This window comes from Ictalurus furcatus, chromosome 12, assembly GCF_023375685.1.
Source record: "Ictalurus furcatus strain D&B chromosome 12, Billie_1.0, whole genome shotgun sequence".
Classification (NCBI taxonomy): domain Eukaryota; kingdom Metazoa; phylum Chordata; class Actinopteri; order Siluriformes; family Ictaluridae; genus Ictalurus; species Ictalurus furcatus.
Window position 1 is genome coordinate 24,096,292 of NC_071266.1, and position 21,547 is coordinate 24,117,838.

The window sequence follows — 21,547 nt, forward strand, 5'->3', positions numbered from 1 at the left end:
CGTTTTCTCGTACCGACTTCTCGTAAAGCTCTCCTCGTTCGATATTTTATATTTTGGTCTCGTGGATCCAGCTGTGGTGGTTGTAATGTTGTTCTGTGTTTATTGGGCCAGCTGGAGCGCTGGACCTGGGCTGCTCCTTTCTGGGTTTGATTTTACAGAAATAAATAAATGCCGGGTTGAATTACATGTTGGATGTTATAATGGCGAGTCCTCTGCCACGCTGTTGGGAGAGATTGAGAGACTGAGAATGAGACGGAGAACGGGACGGAGAACTAGAGAATGGGACGGAGAACGGGACGGAGAACTAGAGAATGGGATGGAGAACGGGACGGAGAACTAGAGAATGGGATGGAGAACGGGACGGAGAACATGAGAATGGGATGGAGAACGGGACGGAGAACTAGAGAATGGGATGGAGAACGGGGCGGAGAACTAGAGAATGGGATGGAGAACGGGACGGAGAACATGAGAATGGGATGGAGAACGGGACGGAGAACTAGAGAATGGGATGGAGAACGGGGCGGAGAACTAGAGAATGGGATGGAGAATGGGGCAGAACTAGAGAATGGGATGGAGAACGGGCCGGAGAACATGAGAATGGGATGGAGAATGGGGCGGAGAACTAGAGAATGGGATGGAGAACAGGGCGGAGAACATGAGAATGGGACGGAGAACGGGACGGAGAACATGAGAATGGGACGGAGAACGGGACGGAGAACATGAGAATGGGACGGAGAACGGGACGGAGAACATGAGAATGGGATGGAGAACGGGACGGAGAACATGAGAATGGGATGGAGAACGGGACGGAGAACTAGAGAATGGGACGGAGAACGGGACGGAGAACATGAGAATGGGATGGAGAACGGGGCGGAGAACTAGAGAATGGGATGGAGAACGGGACGGAGAACATGAGAATGGGATGGAGAACGGGACGGAGAACATGAGAATGGGATGGAGAACGGGGCGGAGAACTAGAGAATGGGATGGATAATGGGGCGGAGAACTAGAGAATGAGATGGAGAACGGGGCGGAGAACATGAGAATGGGATGGATAATGGGGCGGAGAACTAGAAAATGAGATGGAGAACGGGGCGGAGAACTAGAGAATGGGATGGAGAACAGTAGAACGAGACGGAGAGCTGGAGAACGGTAGAACGAGGACTAGAGAACGGTAGAACGAGATGGAGAACGAGACGGAGAACTAGAGAACGAGAACTATAGAACGAGGCAGAGAACTAGAGAACAAGAACTAGAGAACGAGACGGAGAACAAGACGGAGAACGAGAACTAAAGAACGAGACGGAGAACTAGAGACGGAGAACTAAAGAACGAGACGGAGAACTAAAGAACGAGGCAGAGAACTAAAGAACGAGGCAGAGAACTAAAGAACGAGGCAGAGAACTAAAGAACGAGGCAGAGAACTAAAGAACGAGGCAGAGAACTAGAGAACGAGACGGAGAACTAAAGAACGAGGCAGAGAACTAGAGAACGAGGCAGAGAACTAGAGAACGAGATGGAGAACTAAAGAATGAGGCAGAGAACTAGAGAACGAGACGGAGAACTAAAGAATGAGGCAGAGAACTAGAGAACGAGACGGAGAACTAAAGAATGAGGCAGAGAACGAGAACAAAAGAACGAGACGGAGAACTAAAGGGCAAGGCAGAGAACGAGACGGAGAACGGGACGGAGAACTAGAGAACGAGACGGAGAACGGGACGGAGAACTAGAGAATGAGACTGAGAACGAGACGGAGAATGGGACGGAGAACTAGAGAACGGGACGGAGAATGGGACGGAGAACTAGAGAATGAGACGGAGAACTAGAGAACGAGACGGAGAACTAAAGAATGAGGCAGAGAACGAGAACAAAAGAACGAGACGGAGAACTAAAGGGCAAGGCAGAGAACGAGACGGAGAACGGGACGGAGAACTAGAGAACGAGACTGAGAACGAGACGGAGAACGGGACGGAGAACTAGAGAATGAGACTGAGAACGAGACGGAGAACGGGACGGAGAACTAGAGAACGAGACGGAGAACGGGACGGAGAACTAGAGAATGAGACTGAGAACGAGACGGAGAATGGGACGGAGAACTAGAGAACGGGACGGAGAATGGGACGGAGAACTAGAGAATGAGACGGAGAACTAGAGAACGGGAGAACGAGACCGAGAACAGGATGGTCAGATGGACAGACGATCAGAACATCCTGAATGTTCTGCCGTTAGAGCAGTGTCCTTGCTAGAAAGTTCTCCCTCCGTCTCTCTCGATCCTACACCGTCTCTCTGTCTCGTGCTTTCTTTTCATCTCCCTCCCTTTTGTTCCTGTTGTGTCCTTTCAGGCAGCGTGCATTGTTTGAACAAATTCGAGCGTGTTCTGTGAAAGCCCTGAGTTGGCTGCGAGCCCGTGTTCCACGATGATCAATCCCAAGCGAGCGTCAACGCTGCTATATTTAGGCCGAGAGAATGTGTGTGTGTGTGTGTGTGTGTGTGTGTGTGTGTGTGTGTGTGTGTGTGTGTGTGTGTTCCTGCGTGCGTGTGCATCTCTCATAGGTGTTTATTGGTTCCATGCACACCTTCATTTAGAAGTAATTGAAGTCGATCGGAGGGTTTAACAGGTGTTGAGTTGGCTTTGTGTTTTGTGGAGGAAATGCCATTATTACACACATCACACACACACTTCTGGATAATGTACATCTAGTTATACTTCATTTGGTCCTTACGTGCCTGTGTAATATATCACATATGAACGACTCCAAACGTGGGTGTAATAGTTGCTTTATAAACCGATCAGTTCCGTGTTTATTCGAATCGTGTGCGATAACGTCAGGTATGTACATGTGTGTAACTAAACATCTACGCTTTAGCCAGTCCCTCAAGGGTCTAGCCATTTCCGCGTGCGATCGCAGACGATAACGCAAAATCAAGGAATCGAGGAAAGACGCCGTGTCGGGAGGAGCGCGTGGTTTTCTAACGTTTCGCATCCGGGCCGTCACGTGACGTCATCGCGACACGAAGGCCTCTTAGATTCACGCGCGCCGAACACGAGTACAGCTAAAAGGTCACGTTTACCCACAAAAACCACACAAAACTATCTTGGCCGCAGCGATCACAAAAAAAAAGCTCTGTGAAGTCCTGTACGGACTGGTTTAGCTGTAGCGTTGGCCTGTTGCTATGGCGATAAGGGGAAAACTATGATTTTTTTTTTTTTTGTTCAGATAAATCAGCAATCAGACTAAAGATGAATAAAATTCACATAGCAGGAACATAAAAACCGTCTAATTGCGGTTCCTCCTAACTTTATGTCGAATTCACAAGTTTTACGAGCCAATAGGAAACGAGTGGGCGGGGCTGTGGTCTCTTGCTAAAAGAATAGAGGTGCTGCTTATTATTAAAGTACTTTTGCCTCGCTGTTTTCTTACTTTTGTGGGGAAAAATTTTCTTGTTAGCGAATGTTAGAACTAATATGTTTGTGTGTGTGTGTGTGTGTGTGTGTGTGTGTGTGTGCGCGCGCTGTGGCTTCTATCAAAACCTCCCCTTCGTTCCTTCTGTGTGTTACACGAGATCGGAGTTTTAGCATCCTGGAGGACATCTTTTACGAAAGAGGCCGTGTTTGGATTTGCGAGTAGGATCTGCGGCTGAGCGCGAGAGAGTGGTCGCGAGGAGACATGATATGATTGATAAGATATTCACCGGGTTTTTGCGGATAATAATGTTGTTGTTTGTTGTTCAGGCCGAGCTCGGTGATTTCTCACAGAGGAAATGAACACGCTCGTACTCTCATCTTGGCAGCTTGCCAAAAAAGGAGAAAGCAAGACACTTGCACGCACTTTCCTGATCAGCTGCCAGAGTTCAGAGCAGATTGTGTGTGTGTGTGTGTGTGTGTGTGTGTGTGTGTGTGTGTGTGTGTGTGTGTGTGTGTGTGTGGTTTGCCCAGTGCCAGACCATAGTGTGGTGAGAGGGGGGTAGAGGAAGTGTGAGGTAATTGCTCCATACCTGCCAGCCTGCTGCACTATGCTCTGGGGATCCTGTCACAGCGTCACGCTTTCAAGGGTTTTGACACACACACACACACACACACACAATTATAACTGTCCTCTCAAGGCTCGTGCCATTCAGCATTAGAGCAACGTGGTCCATTCCAAAACCTGCCAGATTGTATTGATGCATATGCCATTGTGTGTGTGTGTGTGTGTGTGTGTGTGTGTGTTTGTTTGTTTGCGTGTGTGTGTGTGTGTGTATGTGTGTGTGTGCGCATGCCCATGGGGGTGTCTAATGAGAAGACCTGGTGGTTTTCACACTCCTTGCACCCAATCAGCTTCTGTCAGGTGCTCTGTGTGTGTGTGTACATGTCTGCATGTCTGCTGGGATATGTAAAGCTCACCTGTCAGTGTCACCCCCCCTCCCCCCCAACACACACACACACACACACACACACACACACACACACACACACACCTTTTGTTTGCCCAGACCCCTCCTTCATAACCCCCTCCACATATATAACAGTGAAACATGTCTGATGGCTCATAGTTTATTCAGTGCTTTGGCGCTGTTTGGAAATTTCTAGGCTGAATCTCAGTTCTGAGAGGGGTGTGTGTGCGTGTGTGTGTGTGTGTGTGTGTGTGTGTGTGTTGGACTATATAACTTTTTTCTATTTTTGGGAAACCAGTCTTATGTTCTCAGCACTGAACGTTTATCTAGCGTTATTGGAAGGAGTCTCCCGTGTCAGCACTTTAGAACAGTCAGACGTAAGTCTCAATTTTTTCAAACCTACCGCCGATTTCCCGCAGATTCGGCCCGAAAGCCCTCTTCGACTCACCTGTGTCGGACGCGAGTACAGCTAAAAGGTCTCGTTTACCGACAAACAATTCCGTGCGAGTTGCGAGTTCGCCAATGCGAAAAAAATCCACAAATTGCATCGCTAAATAAATAAATAAATAAAAATACAGCAAAATTGAGCAAAAAATAAAAACACAACACTGACTGTAACTATAAACGGATAAAAAGCATGCAGTGTTCTTATTTAATACATAAATGAGTGTGAATATTGGTAAGTTGCTGTGGTATATGAGGAATAAAACACTCCGGATGTTAACGCTTTACCTGCGAAATCCCCCTTATAATCATGCCATGACGATTACTCCACCCCTGCCGTGTCGTTTATTCCTTACATGGCACATCATCATTTGAATACTTTCTGCAAACGTTCAGAGATCATATCCAGGCTGTGCTTTATTACCCATGCTTTTTATTTTAAATGTAGTTGTTTTATTTTATGTATCTATTTATTTTAACGTGGCGTCTTTATTGTGAACAAGTGGCGGTTTATCCAATTTCTTATCCACCTATATGCTCGTATCCTGTGATCCCGACGTGCTAACCCCACGCGCAGGAAGCATGTCCGGATGTCTACGAGACGTTGTTTTAAGACTTAAAATACGGTGTCCGATTGTATTGGTACGTTCTCCACACGGCCTTCGTTTACAGTTTGTTCTCGCGTCTTTTTCGCGTCTGTCGATTCTAAGATTAATTCATCTTACGGCCGTCCCTCACGGCTTTTACCGCGTCCTTTATTGTGCGGATGGCAGGTTTAAAAGTAAATAATAAATTCTCTCTCGGTGGGATGTTACAGTTTGAGAGAAGGGTTGGGAAGTTTTGTAGAAAACAAAAGCGTCCCGTGTGCAGACCGCGGCGCGTCTTCGGGATATCGGTTTAGTCGGTCGAGTCGAGAACGTTAACGTCTGTCCTTTTCATCGTTCTCTTTGATGTTTTTTTTTCCGACACTACAAACCTCGCCAGCGTTTTCTACAAGACCTGGCAACTCTTTCGTGACGGGCCGAATATGAATCTCACTTACCATTTATTGCTCTTTTGAGTCCACACACACACACACACACACACACACACACACACACACGCTTAAATCTGTCTCAGATGTGTCTGCAAACTGCTGGCTCTTTTGCTCTCTGGACGATTTGAGTGTGTCAGAACGCTAACCGCTAATGAGGCTTGTTTAATCCTTGAGCTCATCAGTGCAGTGCCAGACCTGGCTGAAAGTGTGAGTGTGTGTGTGCGTGTGCGTGTGTCTCACACCTCTCTAATCTCCTTGAGCCCTGTCGAGTCTTCTGCTCTCTCCTTTCATTGCCAAACGTTCGTTTTCATGCTCGCTTTATGAGCCTGGCGCTTGCTAATAGATTCCTTGCACTGTTATCTCCACTGATAGCATGGCAGTAATTATTTTTACCCTGAGGTGAAAACCTTTTAGCTTGACTGAAGGGATTTATTATTATTATTATTATTATTATTATTATTATTATTTCTTTCTCACTACTGGAATCATTTAACTTGTGTCCCGAACACTAGAAAGTCATTTTTACTTAGCATTCTGACTAGAATGGCAGCCATTTTGAGAGACACAAACACTGGTACACAAACTCCAGTCTGTCCTTATTCATGTTAGTCTGTATTGTTTTTGTTTTTTTTTTGTAACATTAAGCTCAAAGTTTTTTGTTTATCATCCTACTGCCTTCTGTCAGGATTTAGCAGAGTAAACAGAACCGCTAGTCAGATGACTAGCGTGCTCTGAGCTAGCGTCTGAATAGTTTTTTTTCCTGTTCTAGAATATCTGTGTATGTTATGTTTGATTTATTTTAGTTTTCTTGCTCACATGCTCATATTTAATTATTAAAATAAAAAAAAAATTAACCAACCTACATGCCCGGCCCGTCGTACATCGAGCTCCAAAGCTAACAGACATGCTAAAGGATAGAATTTTTTTTTAAAAAAGACTCGTTTTGAAGAATGGCTATTCCACGTTGTCCTCTTTTATACCTCCAAAGTCGTCTTCATCGTCTTTTAAGATGTGTTTTCTCTTGGGACCCCATTTCTAGGATCATCATGACCGTAGTTATCTTCTTTAACTGCAGTACTATTGTTGGAGGATCTTCCTCGGGTATTCTGGTACGACTGTTATCGAGTTCAGCCAAGAATTTATTTGGATCATCGTGTACACCGTGAAAAGTAACTTCAGTAATCTTGAGAGCGCTGACGAAAAAAAATAAAAAAATAAATAAAAAAAATCATCACACCGTGTAAAACCAGCTTCAGTCTGACGGAGGCTTTAGGCGCACGTAGCTACGTCTTTCTGGTACAATCTGATTTTAGATCGGTCCGACACACACTGATGCCTTTGTGTTGACGTTTTTAGGTTGTTAACAGCTGTAGGTTAAAACCAGGCACTTCCTCTTGACACGTGTTTTTGTTTTGCCGTCGCTTTCTCACAAGCCACGATGAAATTATGTTCGCTTTATTAGCGGACATCTCAGTGCACGCTGCTTAATTAGCCTTGTGTTACGATGCTGGTGGAATTGCTACTTCTTGGAAGACGAAGTGATTATAAAGCTCCTGTTCATAGGTTTCAACACTTGGAAATGCATCAAAGATGTTATAAACGTCACCAGTTATTGGATCCCGTTCGTCAATGGTTTTATTTCAAGTCCAAAAAAAAAACCAAAAAAACATACATGACTGACTATCAGGAATTCAGAAAATACGACTCCTCTGGTGTCTCATGACCTTTAGTTAGAACGAATATAAACATATGGCTCCAAATGGCTTTTGACGTTAAATTAGATTAGAGTTTCAGTGCTTGCCAGTCATATTAGGCTCAAAGTAATGGACACCTTCAAAACAAACAAACATCAGACCCCAATTAGGCTATATCTTGGCTGATTGGCTATATTAGCTCAACAACCAAACTTGATATAAAAACCATCATGAACTTTCTTTTGCTTTCACTCTATCCGTTGTTACCCAGATGAGGACGGGTTCCCTTCTGAGTCTGGTTCCTCTCAAGGTTTCTTCCTCGTATCATCTTATGGAGTTTTTCCTCACCACCGTCGCCACCGTCTCGCTCAATAGGGATAAATTCACACACTTAAAATCCGTATCCTGTGTTTATATGTTTCTGTAAAGCTGCTTTGAGACAACGTCCATCGTTAAAAGCGCTACACAAATGAATAAAATAAAATTTTTGCTAAACTTTTACTTGCTGCATCGTATCCGCCGGAAACCCGTTTAAAAATACCCGAGGAAGTACCCTGACTCGTTGCTTCCTCAGATCTATGCTTGTTTTCCAAGTCGCGTTAGATTAGCCCATCTGTCAAACTGAACGACTCGAGTCATGGTAGCTGGATGCGACTTCATTTTACTCCATCTTTCGGTGATGATCTGTGTGTAACAGGAGCGCCAATCCGATGTTGGTAAACAGAGTCACCAGGTCGTGGCTTGCAGATTAAAGAGAAAAAAAAAACCGGTCTCGTTTCTCGTCGCGTAGCCGCTCCGTTAATGAAAGACACTTTGTACATGTAAACAAGTTGGGAGACATTTTTCCATGAACCGTGTGCCATATCGGCTCCGCCTCCTCTTGTTGAGCGCGATGACACGATCACGTGTTCATGTTCACGGCGTCTGTGGAAAACGCTTCATAGTGAGAATCTTTACGATCGCTGTCGTGGTGCTTGGAAAGGAAGTGTGTGTGTGTGTGCGTGCGTACAGATGGGAAGTTGGCATCAGGATTCTGTTCCCTTTTAGAAAATAATGTGTCACTTTTTATTTCTGTGATTTTTTCTTAAAAGAACAGAAAAAGGAATAATTATAATTCTATATAAAGTCTGCAGGGAAGCTGCCCAAAATGAAGCCATATTTGGTCATGTTTGGTATTAGACGGATGATTGGTTCAGAATATGTATGAAATCTGTTTACGCTTCTGATTCCAATTCTCCTTGACTGTTAACTAATTTATGGTCGGTTTTTGTTTTTGTTTGTTTGCAGGACGACAGCGATGGGATCCCCTGGTCGGAAGAGCGAGTGGTGCGGAAGGTCCTCTATCTGTCGCTGAAGGAGTTTAAGAGCGCGCAGAAACGCCAGCTCTGCGACGGCCTCAGCGATGGAGCCAAAAGCCCAAACGGTCAGCTGACGCTCCTGTCCAATCTCCCTACTATTATTATTCTCTAGAACTCTAAGATCGGACTCCCAATGCGATGGCGCTCGCTCCGTCGTTCGCGTAGTAAGAACGTACGAAATGTGCGTACACCGTTGAACGTTCGAGGAGACGTTTAGTTAGCGTGGGCTGGGGAGGGGGGGGGTGTTCTTTTCGTTTCTTTTCTTTGGGGAAGGCGTCGTTGTGTAACGTTGTGTAACGTTGAAGGTTTCCATCATGGGGAAATTCGTCAGACTTTTCTCTGTCTTGGTGATGTTAAATTCAAGAGAGGAAAAACTGAGGACCTAAGTGATATCAGGAACTATCTCGAGTCACTCCATGATGATGTTCCACCACATTAAACTGATACCAATAGCTATAAATGGGCTCTTCTTCCACACTCCAAAGTTTCATTCCTTACTGATTGCTTTCCTCCATTATCTTCATCGTCATATATTTACATGAAGCACATCAGACCGATAGAACTCCATCAGACTCCATATGAACGTTCAGCCTTATTATTATTGTCTTTATTTTCGCAGATCGTACGAATTACTGTTAATTAAATACACACGGCGGCGGTAGTGACGGTGCCGATGTGCTCGGCTCCATCAGTCAGCCACAACCAGGCGGCATCGTGTTAGCAGAGGATCAGTGTCAGATCTGATTTCCTCCCGTGTCGCCGTAGGCTAAGCCGCGGAAATATAATAACAGGGTTTCACCGAGATGTCCTCCCACTGCTCTCGCTACCGAGCGCGAGCGTGTGTTTAAGAGGGGGCGTGGCTCAGTGGCAGGGCGCAGACAGTGATCGACAGGCGCTCCCGTGTTGTGTTTTTTTTTTTTGTTTTTTTTTTGGCGAGAGTGGAGAGGAGCAAGTGCTACGGTGGCTGTCACTCTTCATTTCCGTTTTCACTGCGAGTCCTGCACTCGACCTGTAATCTCTTGGTCCTGCTCTGCCTCTCAGCACGTCTCTGTCTCGCTTCCCGTCCTACACATTCTAGCCATTATTTTTTTTTTTTTTTGCGACTTTCTCAAATCTGTTGTTCTTCTTTAGGGCTCTGTTTGACTCTCGTTCGATTTTTTCTCTTCCTGTTCTTCTTCCTCTTTCGGCAGAATTAATGCGGAAGTGTCTCAGTCGGTCAGTTTCTGCATTAGTGACCAGAAGGTTGTGAGTTCAAATGCCAAGACTGGTAGAAATCCTTCAGCTACTTGGATTAGCTTCCTCCTCATTTGGACAATAAAAACACCGCATCAAGTCACACTTGAACTAAATGTTTGTTGTTGTTGTTGTTGTTGTTGTTGTTGTTGTTGTTCCTCTCATCTAGACAGGTTAGGGTTATTGTGGTCTGAGCAACGTGGCGCTGGTTCTCATTCGAAAACAGTGTGAAGGACACAACAAATATAACTTGTTCTCGTTCTAGTACAACTTTCAACTCTTTCTTTTTTTTTTTTTTATTCTTTTAGGCCGCAGTGTTTTAAAAGATCGTTTGAAGCAGCCGTGTAGAAGAAAACATTTTTTATTATGAGCAAAACCACTTGTTTTAATGAGCCTGATTTAATTGTTTATTCCCTTGGCACAGGATTGTCAGAGAGCCGGTTTCTGGTTTTCAGTGGTAAGGTGTGTGCAAGTAGGGCTTGTGTAAGGATTGGCAGCGCTGACTGAGCAGTTAAACATGCACGTTCAGTTGCTCGAGCAAGCTCCTTGACCCTGAATTGCTCAGCTCTAAGCTCGGATTGCTGTGAATAAAAGGGTCTGTTGAATGAATAAATGACGAGGATGTATTCGGTTACCAGTGTGCAAAGCAATCAAGCCAAACGTAAACAATTTTAAAGGGTTTCCCTTGTGGGGTCAGCGTGGGTCCTCTAGCCGTCCTGGGGGTTGTATTTCTAAACCTTCCAATCACTAGCTGAGGACATGCACTGATCAGGCATACCATTAAAACCACATGCCTAATATTGTACAGACTGGTTGTCCTTCCTTGGAGCGCTTTTAGTAGGTAGTAACCACTGCATACTGAGAACACCCCTCAAGACCTGTGGTTTTGGAGATGTTCTGACCCAGTCGTCTAACCATCACAATCCGGCCCTTGTCGAAGTCGCTCAGATCCTTACGCTCGCCCGTTTTTCCTGCTTCCAACACGTCAACTTCGAGAACTGACTGTTCTCCTGCTGCCTAATAAATAAATCCCATGTGTTGACGGGTTCCATCGTACTGAGATAATCAACGGTATACACGTCACCGGGCAGTGTCTTACTCCTCTGTAATTGGCTAACAATGAGTAACGTGGCGAGGCCGATGTTCACTGGGCAAGGTTCCAGAACCTTCTGAAGCACTGAACACTCCCAAATGAACTACATAAATCCTCGACAGTGTATTGGGTTCACGTTCGAGACCGTGGTGGATCCTGAACCTGTCCTAGGAACACTGGGCATGAGACAAGGATAGTGATAATGAGTCTTTATTAATCACATATGCATTACATCCATCCATCCATCTTATATATCCTTCCTTCAGGGTCACGGGGGAACCTGGAGCCTATCCTAGGAAGCATCGGGCACAAGGCGGGGTACGCCCTGGACAGGGTGCCAATCCATCGCAGGGCACAATCTCTCACACACCCATTCATACACTACGGACACTTTAGACACGCCAATCAGCCTACCATGCATGTCTTTGGACTGGGGGAGGAAACCGGAGTACCCGGAGGAAACCCCCGCAGCACGGGGAGAACATGCAAAGTCCACACACGCAGGGCCACGGTGTCGAATCCCTGACCCTGGAGATGTGATGCGAACGCGCTAACCACTAAGCCACCGTGCGCACATATACGTTACGGTACAGTGAAATTATTTTCTTCGCGTATCCCAGCCTGGGATGAGGTTGGAGTCAGAGTGCAGGGTCAGACATGATACAGCGCCCCCTGGAGCAGAGAGGGTTAAGGGCCTTGCTTAAGGGCCCAACAGTGCCAGCTTAGCCCCAGAGCCCTAACTGCCAAGCCACCACTGCCCCGAATACACCCTGGATAGGACTCTAGGGTCCGTTTAGTGCACCAAGCACACACATTCACACCAAGGGCCAATCCACCATATCCAATTCACCGACTGGGATGTTACTGGGATGTTACTGGGATGTCAGAGGAAACCCACGCAGACATGGAGAACATACTAAACTCCACACAGGCACTCACTCGGTCAAACAGGAAGTGACTCTGGAAGTGTGCTTACACAAAAACGTAGGATGGATTTGCAATTTTGGTATACGGTTTAAAATAAATAAATAAATAAATCCAATGAACATGGAAGTGATTGACGTTGTTAGGTTATTTATTTTTGTATTTTTTTTTTTGCCTTGTAGAGTAAACGAGGTTAACAATAACATTTTAGTTCATGAGTAAGATTTATAAGATAAGATAAGATAATACTTTGTTAATCCCCAGAAGGAGAAATTAGGGATTATTTATAAAACGCATTCATTTATAAAACTCGCATTAATTCAAGTGCTGTACCTCGAATACAACGGTACAAGAAATAATATAACCTAACACAAAAAAATATAAAACGATAAAGCATTCAAAATAATGATTAAAAAAAAAAAAACCCACTACACACAAGCTAGCTGGATTTAGCGCAAAATGTTTTTGCACTTCACGACTTTTACACCCTCTGAACTCTCGTAACGTTTATTTATTTATTTATTTATTTATTTATTGTTAAAGACAATGGAAGCGTGGCAAAAATGTTCTTTGCTGGTCGTCCCATGCCACTGATCTAAAGCTAACAGCAAGGTTTAGTACAGTCAGCTCCACTCAAGCACTTCCTGCTCTAGAGCCAGAAATAAAATCTAGGATCAGTTTGAAAAAGCGAGACATAAATCTGAATTAGAGTGCCTTAAAGACTGGCTGACCTGCCGTCTTACAAATTTATACTCTTCCACTGTTTACAGTCGTAACCGCTCTCTCTCTCGCTCTCTCTCTCTCGCTGTCTCTCTCTCTCGCTCACACACACACACTCTCGCTCTCTCTCGCTCTCTCTCTCTCACTCTCTCTCTCTCTCGCGCTCTCTCGCTCTCTCTCTCACACACACTCTCTCTCTCTCTCTCTCTCTCGCTCACACACTCTCTCTCTCTCTCTCTCTCTCTCTCTCTCTCTCTCTCTCTCTCTTGCTCACACACACACTCTCTCTCTCGCTCACACTCTCTCTCTCTCTCTCTCGCTCACACATTCTCTCTCTCTCTCTCTCTCTCTCGCTCACACACACACACTCACTCACTCTCTCTCTCTCTCTCTCTCTCTCTCTCTCTTGCTCACACACACTCTCTCTCTCTCTCTCTCTCTCTCTCTCTCTCCACACTGACACTGTGCAGTCTGATATAAAAGCAGCTGGTGCAAGCGCTGTTCTGATTGTAAGGCATGCCCAAGTCTTTTTTTTTTTTTTTCCTCTCTCCTTTTCTTTGCTCGGTCTTTAGTAGGCATTTTGACTCGAGTGGTTGTGCTTTACTGCATGTTTAGCCGAAACGTTTTGTCCCCGGAGAGTGGAGAGCCGCTCCGGCCCGGTTTGAAGTGCGGCCGCGGTGGTCTCGTCTTTTTACAGCCTTTCATGGATGTTTTACAGAAAAGCTTAATGTGATCGCTCTCTTTGACTTGTTTGTTTAAAGGCTGACTGATGAGTTGAAAAAAGGACGGGGGGGAGGGGGAGGGGGGCTAAGTTTGGGTTGACTGAAGCGAACGCTAATCTCTTAGAAAAACACATCGGGTTGAGTGGTGATGACAAAATAAAGCCATTCGGATCTATGATTCATGTCCTCGTTCAGAGTGCTGAGAGTTCCTGTATATTTCACACACACGGGGCTTCGTATTTCTTTTGCCCGAAAACATCAACAAAATTGGACATGGAAAAAATATGAGCGTCGTGACGCTGAAGATGATACAGGCTGAAAGTGACACCGTTTCTTGCTAATGTAGATCGTGATATCGTTATGATGTGCAAAGTAGAATAAAGTTGACATCAAGCGGTCGTGTGTGTGTGTGTGTGTGTGTGTGTGTGTGTGTGTGTGTGTGTGTGTGTGTGGCCTCTAGAGACAATCGACACACTTTAGCTGATTCCATGAGCCAGATGCTATTATATGAAAGACCACAGTGATGACAGCCTTTAATGCGCATGTGTATGTGTATGTGTGTGTGTGTGTGTGTACGGGTGTGTCTGAAGCTCCAGAGACCCAACCTACCGCAGCGAGGTCCGGGTGTGTGTGAAGGCTCACGATGACACACTGCGGTTTTGCTCTCTTCGCAAACAGCCGGTTGTCTGGACTTGCTTCCTCCGCTCTTCTTTATTCTCTACAAACAGGTTCTCCGTCAAGGCGGCCGCTTAGAACGACCGACGCTGCCGTCCTGTCTGTCTCTCCCTCATCCTCTCCTGTTATTTACCTGCCATTTGCAGTCTCGTGGCTTTTGCTTCCTGCTTCCTGGTTCCTGTTGTCGTATCTTTGGTGTGTTGGTCACGGACTGGGCGTGGTGTTTCAGTGTCTGTCGATTCGAACGCCGACGCTGCCCCGAGGCTGCGTCCACGTGAATCCGGATAGATGTGAAAACGCATCTTTTTTCCCCTCTTGGTTTTGGCCTGGTTTTTTCGAAAACGCTCTCCCAAGCGGATACATTTGAAAACGCTGTTTTCCGTGGTGTCGCGTGGACCGAGAAAACGGAGATATTCCAAAACAACGATGTATTTGTAGTCACGTGATGCAGTCACGTGACCCGTTCAACTCGCAACGAACAAGATGGTGGACGGGGTAGTACTGCGGTTGTAGTGTAGCTTTGTTAAAGAATAATGTCACTACAATATACCACCTTCAGACCAGAGCTTCTAACGTTGTCTACGCATGCGCAGTAGACGGAGAGCGTTTTAAAGCGAAAACGCAGTTTATAGATCTATCCGGATTAACGTAGACATAACCTTAAATAGACACCTGCGGTACGTCATCGTCATCATCATCGTCATCAGCATCCACCGTCTTGTTTGTTCAGAGTTGAACGGGTCACGCGACTAAAAATACGTCGTCGTTTTTTGAACATCTTCGTCTTGTCGGTCCACGCGACACCACGAAAATAACGTTTTCAGTTATCCACTTGGGAGGGCGTTTCCGGAAAGCTCCGTTTTTTTCGCCGGACAAAACCGCCGTCTCGGTGTGCACGGAAGGACAAAACGTAGAGGTGCGTTTTGAGATTTATCCGGATTAACGTAGACGTGGCCTAAAAAACTCCAGTGCTTTTCCTCGATATCACCGCGTCAATTCAAACACACGGAAGGTAAATAAACGCCTACGCGTAGGAATAGGGATGCGAGCGTACTCGGACGTTTCTGCGTGGACGTGCGAATTTATTTATTTATTTGTTTGTTTGTTTATTTATTTGTTTAGCGCCAGCGTAGGCCGAGTGTGTTGAAATGAAAATGCAGTCTTCGGATCTATCCGGATTAACGTGGACGCCGCCTGAAGAGAGAAAGGAACAAACAAAAACCGAGGACATCAAGTGGTGTCTAAAAGTCACAGTTTGACAAGTTTCAGCTCCGCCCCTTTAACTTAAAAGGCAGCTTATGTTATCGGATCTCCTCCTGAAGACTTCCTGCATCAGTGTTCTGAAAAAAAGTTCTGACACTGGAGACTCCTTCCAAAACTGAACATCTCCTAACAGAAAACTTCGCCATGTCAATGAATACACACTTTTTTTTTATTGTTTTAATTTTATTTATTTTAATTTTTTTAAGTCAGTTTATGTGGAGAGTTCAGTGTACAAGTCCCTGTGTTGGATGTTATTCACCACCTTCTGTGGGGCTCTAAGGGCAGTTCTGTGACGCTCTCTGTCTCTCTTTCTGTAGGTTCTCTGTCGAGTGTCCAGCTCAATGGTTCTGGCTCTAAAGGAGGACGTAAAGAGGACGACTCTCGCTCACAGAGCACGGACGGAGGGAGCGAGTGCTGGGAGGATGGACCGGCCAAAAAGAGGTGAGAAAAGTCTCAACGCACACATACACGCCCAAATCAGACTGTATTCATACATCTACACCCCCCCTCCCCCCCATCTTTCTTTCTCAATGCGTGTCAAGTAGTGAGTGTATAAGAGCAGGGCGTGGAGTGTGTTACAGAACAAAGAGGAGTAGCGTGACGTGACGCGGATCAATCAGGCGATTAAATCAGTATCTTCACTATATAAAAGATACCGAGAATTAGCTCGTAAAATCCGAATCTCGTCGAGAAGGGAAAGCCGACAGCGAGGACGCGGGTCCTCGCCGTGTGACCCGTACGTTCCTCCCATAATTCCTTTCTTTCGTGGCGATCGGTTCTGATAGCCGTTTGGTACTGCGCACCGTGCTTATTAGCGAGATAATGATTACGCGACCGCTTCCACAATAGAGTTGTCATTTGGGTTGGGGCGGGTGGTGCTGGTGGTGGGGGGGAATCAGAGGGCTTTATAATAAGCACTCATTCTTTGAAATTAATTTTCGTTTCTTGTCACTTTTAATTAGTCTCTCTTAAGCCGTGCTTAGTATTTGTTTGAATTAATAATTAAAGAGGAAGGGAAATGAGATGTGATATGTACAGTGCGCAATTAACTCTTCGCCATGTTTAAATTATATATTTATTTATTTTTGTAGCGCAAATGCGCTAAGCCACTTAAAGGGGCGAAAGCAATTGCCTCAGACGAGACGTAGCGTGTTTTTCTTTCTTAATACCCACAGGCAAATAAACAACAAGCACTTTAGGTGTAGTGTGTCTTTAAAAAAAAAAAAAAAAAAAAACTTTTGGAAATCGTTTGGCCCGAGCACCGGGGCGATGCAGTCTCTATTCATTTTAATAGAGTTATTTTTCAACTCAATTGATCTTGATTTATTTCAAGCCATATCCCGTGCGACTTTTCAATGATTTGTGCGGTGTCGTGCTGTACAACCAGGATAGTGAAGCTGAACGTCTGAAATAGCTCAATGACAAATCCCCGGCTCAGAATTTCTCTCACGCTCAGGAACGTAATAAAATACGATGCTGACTTATGAAGCTTTCTTTCTTTATTTATTTATTTATTTATTTATTATGGCTGTGTTTGCAGATGACTTCCATTCAGATTCTCTCATTCAGCATTTACGCGTGTGTACACCCAGGTGTGGACTAATGAGGAGACATTTATTAGCTAACCCATCAGGCAAATGAAAGGTCCAATGTACCGCCCAGACTCATGTTGTGGTTGCCAGGCTAATACAATTTCACCCCAAACTACTTATCAGATTAAATCCATTAGTGTCAAATAATGAAAATCAGTCAGTACTCAAATTCCTGGTTCGAGGAATTACGTGTCGACGTGGTCCTCATACTCTGCTGATCATGCCTTGTTTTGTTTTTTTTTGACTAGAATGCGTCTTCACTTGACGCTTAGGGTAGTGCACTAGGTGGAGAGTACCACGCGATAGTAGTGTGTTGCTCCACGTATGAAATGACTTGAACGTATCCAAGACAGGTCACGGAGTGTAAATATCCAAACGAACTGACCCCCGAACACAACCGAGCCGTTGTCCTGTACGGAGCTACCCTGTGGAAAAGTCTATCCCTTTTTTCAAGGCTTATCCTTCATGCCCTTCATTCACACACCTGTGTTCGTCCTCACGTGCTACAAGAGCGGAACTGTAATATACACCAGGGTGTGTATATTAATGTGGTTCCCATGAAATCCTCAGAACGCTCAAAGAAATATCTTTCGATTCCTTTTTATGTGCTCGTCCTTACTTGCCGTAATGTAACTCAGAAGCCCAGTGGAGCTTTAGTTATCTTAGCTAGACCTGCATTGGAGGTAGTACAAAGTTCTTAAGGATGTATTCGCACCCTTCCTGGTCTTCAGGAACAGAAGGAGTTTTTCTTTGATCTGAGCTTGTGTACACTCGGGCACGCTTATCTCGGAGGAAAGCCCGTAGATGAAAAGAGTCGGCCTCATGAAGCACCCATTCATCCAGGACTCTCTGTATATCCACACTCACACACACACACGCACAAACACATGCAGCGAACACCCAGGCCCAGTGAAGTGCCAGCTCTCCCTCTGAAGAGGGCTGAATCGATCTCCAGAGGGGCTGCATAGGAACAAAAGTACCACAAACTGACACCGAATCAAAGGCAGCACTGGCCAAAACACACACAGCCGTCCAGACTGCAGCAGATGTCCAGTCCGGCCCCCTCCTGGAAATCCATTCACCACTGCTCTGTGTGAGTGTGGGTGCACTAGAGTCTATCAGGTAGCATGTACTTACTTGTGGGTATAAGCCAGGCAGTGTATACGGTTTGTCTGGGCGAGGATCAGCGTGCAACACCTGCCTGCAGTCTTACCTGTCATTTAATACAGCATGGCAATCTTTAATCATAGCTCTGCCCTCTAGACACCATCATTAAAACGGCGGTGAGAAGGAGAGACAGATCGAGAGGTGGGGAGAGGAAGAACGAGAGACGGAATGGGGAGGGAGAGAGAGAGAGCGAGCAACCGAGCTGGGATTTAAATAAGCACAAAGAGAGTGGGCCTCCATTGCCACACTGTCAACAACAGCGGCTTTTTGCTCTCGAGTTCCTTTCTCTGCCTTTCATTAGAGAGGCAGCTCTGCTCAGCCCTAATGAGAGACCCGCTCACTTGGCACCGTGCGCCCGTCTGTGCTTTTACCACTTTTTTTTTTTGTTGTTGTGGCCACCATGTGTTTGCTGCAGTTCTTCTTGGCTTGGCTGTGTCCGATTGAGGAGGTGCCAGCATCTCCTACACCTGGCCTGGGTGGTGAAAAAAAACAGGAAAGGGAGGAAAAGCGGGATGAAGAGAAGGGGAGTGGTGTGAGCACATCAAGGTCCAGGTGCCAGGGTACCAGGTTGCGGGGAAAGGCCAAGGCGAGGCGGATGAGATCAGCGCTGTGTTTGCGTTCCCAGGCTTCTAAGAGATGCAGATCTTGCAGAAACTTTAGTTTGTGCCAAAAGGCATAGCTGACATTGGACTCGGGGCACACGTGGTACCCATCGGACTGGCGGGAACCCTGCGCCAAGGGCTTCTTTTGTTTGTCCTCGCTAGTTTGTTTGCCCACTTGAAATTCCCTCTCATGGTGAACAGTACTGGTATGCTTGATCGCTTTCACCGTGTAGCCGGTGCCAAATCGTTTCCTAGTAGTTTGCCAATTCCAGCTCTCTTCCCTCTGTGTTCCTCCTCCTCAATTCTGCAGTTTGGTTTGTTTTTTGTCGATTCGATGCACCCGTTCAAGCAGGCGTGCAGCCATCGCCTGTTTCTATAGCTTCACAATGGCATTATTGATTTTGCCGATCAGTGCGTTGAACGGTGTCAGGAATCGATGCTGGCTACAAAGACAGCGATTAGGTGTGATTGCTCACTCTCAGTGGAGTAATGACTTGTGTGTTTAGCATGCAGTGGGTCTGCATGTAGCGGAAGAGGGAAGGGGGCAAGGGGTAGAGTGAGAAACTGAGATCCAGGTATGTTGTTTGATTCCACAATCCAGTTGAGTCATTGCCCAGGTACGGCTTTCTGGCTCCAGGGGATTGCTGAGTCACCGAGCAGAAATGTCCTTTGGTCGAGGGCTTAACTGAAGTGTTTGCTCTCGGGAGTCAAGGCTGCGGGGCGTGGCTGATCTTTATTGGATAAGGAGGGAGTGGAAAAGGGTGTATTTAAGATTGATATGACACTGACACACGAGGTCATTTCAAAAAGATTTTTTGGTTGGTTGAAGATACATGGACACCCAGTTGAAGAGGATTCTTGAGCAATAGAGATTAAAAAAAAAAAAAAACCCTTTCTTTGTCTTGGCGTTCTAATGGTATCTAAAGCTACCATATGCACAGGTTTAGTCACACCTGTATACGCTAAGCCTGACCAAATTTCTCCTTTTGAGTGGTAGGCGTATATACTTTGTGTAAAAGAAATCGAACATGGTTCCTTTGTTCAGTTCACAATCGGAGCAGGATGTGACTCATTTGGCACGATACAAATGTGTGATTTCCTTGTGTCATTGAAACGATTCCTTACTCTGTTTTGGTTGCAAACAGTATTGCATATGAATTGCTCACTAGTCTACAGCAGTCCAAGATCTCTCTTGGCACCTTTCTGTCGCGTTATTGTCCCGACAATGCGTGTGTTACACTCCCCAGGGCCTGGAAACACAGGGTAGCCTAGAGCTGGATCTTTGTCTGCTTGTGGAAGTTATTAGCTAGCTAGTGAATCTAGAGACAAGGCCAAGACTGAAAGGCTCGAGTGGTAGCACCTGTCTGATCTGTGGTGTCTCGTTTCATCATTAAAACACACAGTCTGTTCAGTCCATGGCCTATAAACAGTGATAGACATCTTAAAAGGGGACGGGGGGGATGGACACGGACGTTTATAGGCTTATTGGTATCTCTTGTGCTTTATTTTTCTCCTGTTCTGTCTGTTCTACAATCCCCCCCCCCCCAACCCCCACCTTTGTCATTCTCACAGCTCTAGGTACTGTTCCACAAAGTCAGCAAAACAAAATATGCATCTTTGTATGTTCCCAGCATCTACTGTTTTTTTTTTTTTTTGCACATGTTCAGAAGAGGGCACAACAAGATGATCTAATCAAAAGTGTGCTAGCCAAAAACACAGTTCTGGAGACACTGGAACGTGTACTCACTTAGGTCATCATTTATTTGAAAATATGAATCGTGTGTGAACCAAATGACAAAGACTTGCGTATGTTTGGAACAGCCATGCGAAAGTCTACAAGCATTCCCTGCCTCTGACTTCAGCTTGCCCTACCACTTTCCTTCCATCGTGGGTGAGGACACGGTGTAGGGGGAGTTACTGTGGGCCACCATATTTTATAAATGCAGGCACGAAGGCATGGCGGTGGTAAGATTGATCTTGTCCGAATAGGTGTGTTGATAAAACCAGCGTTCAAAGCCATTATTGAATAGTTGCTCGAATGCTTCTTTCCCCTACTCTTGGAACACATGGATAACACACATGGTCTTACACACCTGTAACGTTGAACAAGAGTGTGTGTGTGAAACCTGGCTGCTCAGTTTTGCTTGCTCTTTGTGCTCACCCCACCAATGTCCTAATATGTGGCAACGGGAGGGGGATGGGAAGTAAGGGGTCAAAAAAAATGGGGTCATCTCTGGTGGTCCCGTTTGCTCAGACAGACAGAAAAGCAATAAACACTTCAGCTCCGGCAGCTGTGTTTACATTAAGCATCCACAGTCGGGTTCTCCTTGGGGAATGGTGTTAAAGTCACACTTATTTATTTCCAAGCAGGAGGTCAGCCTTGCTTTCTGGCTTGTCATGACTGCATCAAGAAGAAATGTCTGTCCTGGGTCCTTCTCGGCACCCTTTTTCTCCGAGGCGTGGATTTGTGATCGCGACATCAATCGTTACTGCTTGTATTCATGCATTTTGTCTTTGTGGATCGTTTTGTTCTGTTCTGTGTCTTAGATAAATGCGTTGTACCCCACATTATCTTGAGGTTACTGAGCATAAAGCGCACATTACCGAGTCAGGGTTTTGGACCTTCATTATCCAGTACAGTGTTGGGTTT

General features: G+C 45.6%; 1 protein-coding gene across 3 annotated transcripts in view; it reads left to right on the forward strand.

Moving 5' to 3' along the window:
• Positions 1-21,547, forward strand: part of jarid2b (jumonji, AT rich interactive domain 2b) — a 117,396-nt gene that overhangs the window by 49,080 nt on the left and 46,769 nt on the right. For 2 of the 3 annotated variants that reach the window (XM_053638294.1, XM_053638296.1), the window contains exons 2-3: positions 8,836-8,971; positions 15,854-15,977. In XM_053638294.1, coding sequence (XP_053494269.1) covers positions 8,836-8,971; positions 15,854-15,977 — 260 coding nt within the window. Of the gene's footprint in view, positions 1-8,835; positions 8,972-14,176; positions 15,286-15,395; positions 15,978-21,547 lie in introns of those variants that run through there. The other variant, XM_053638295.1, reaches the window with a different exon arrangement.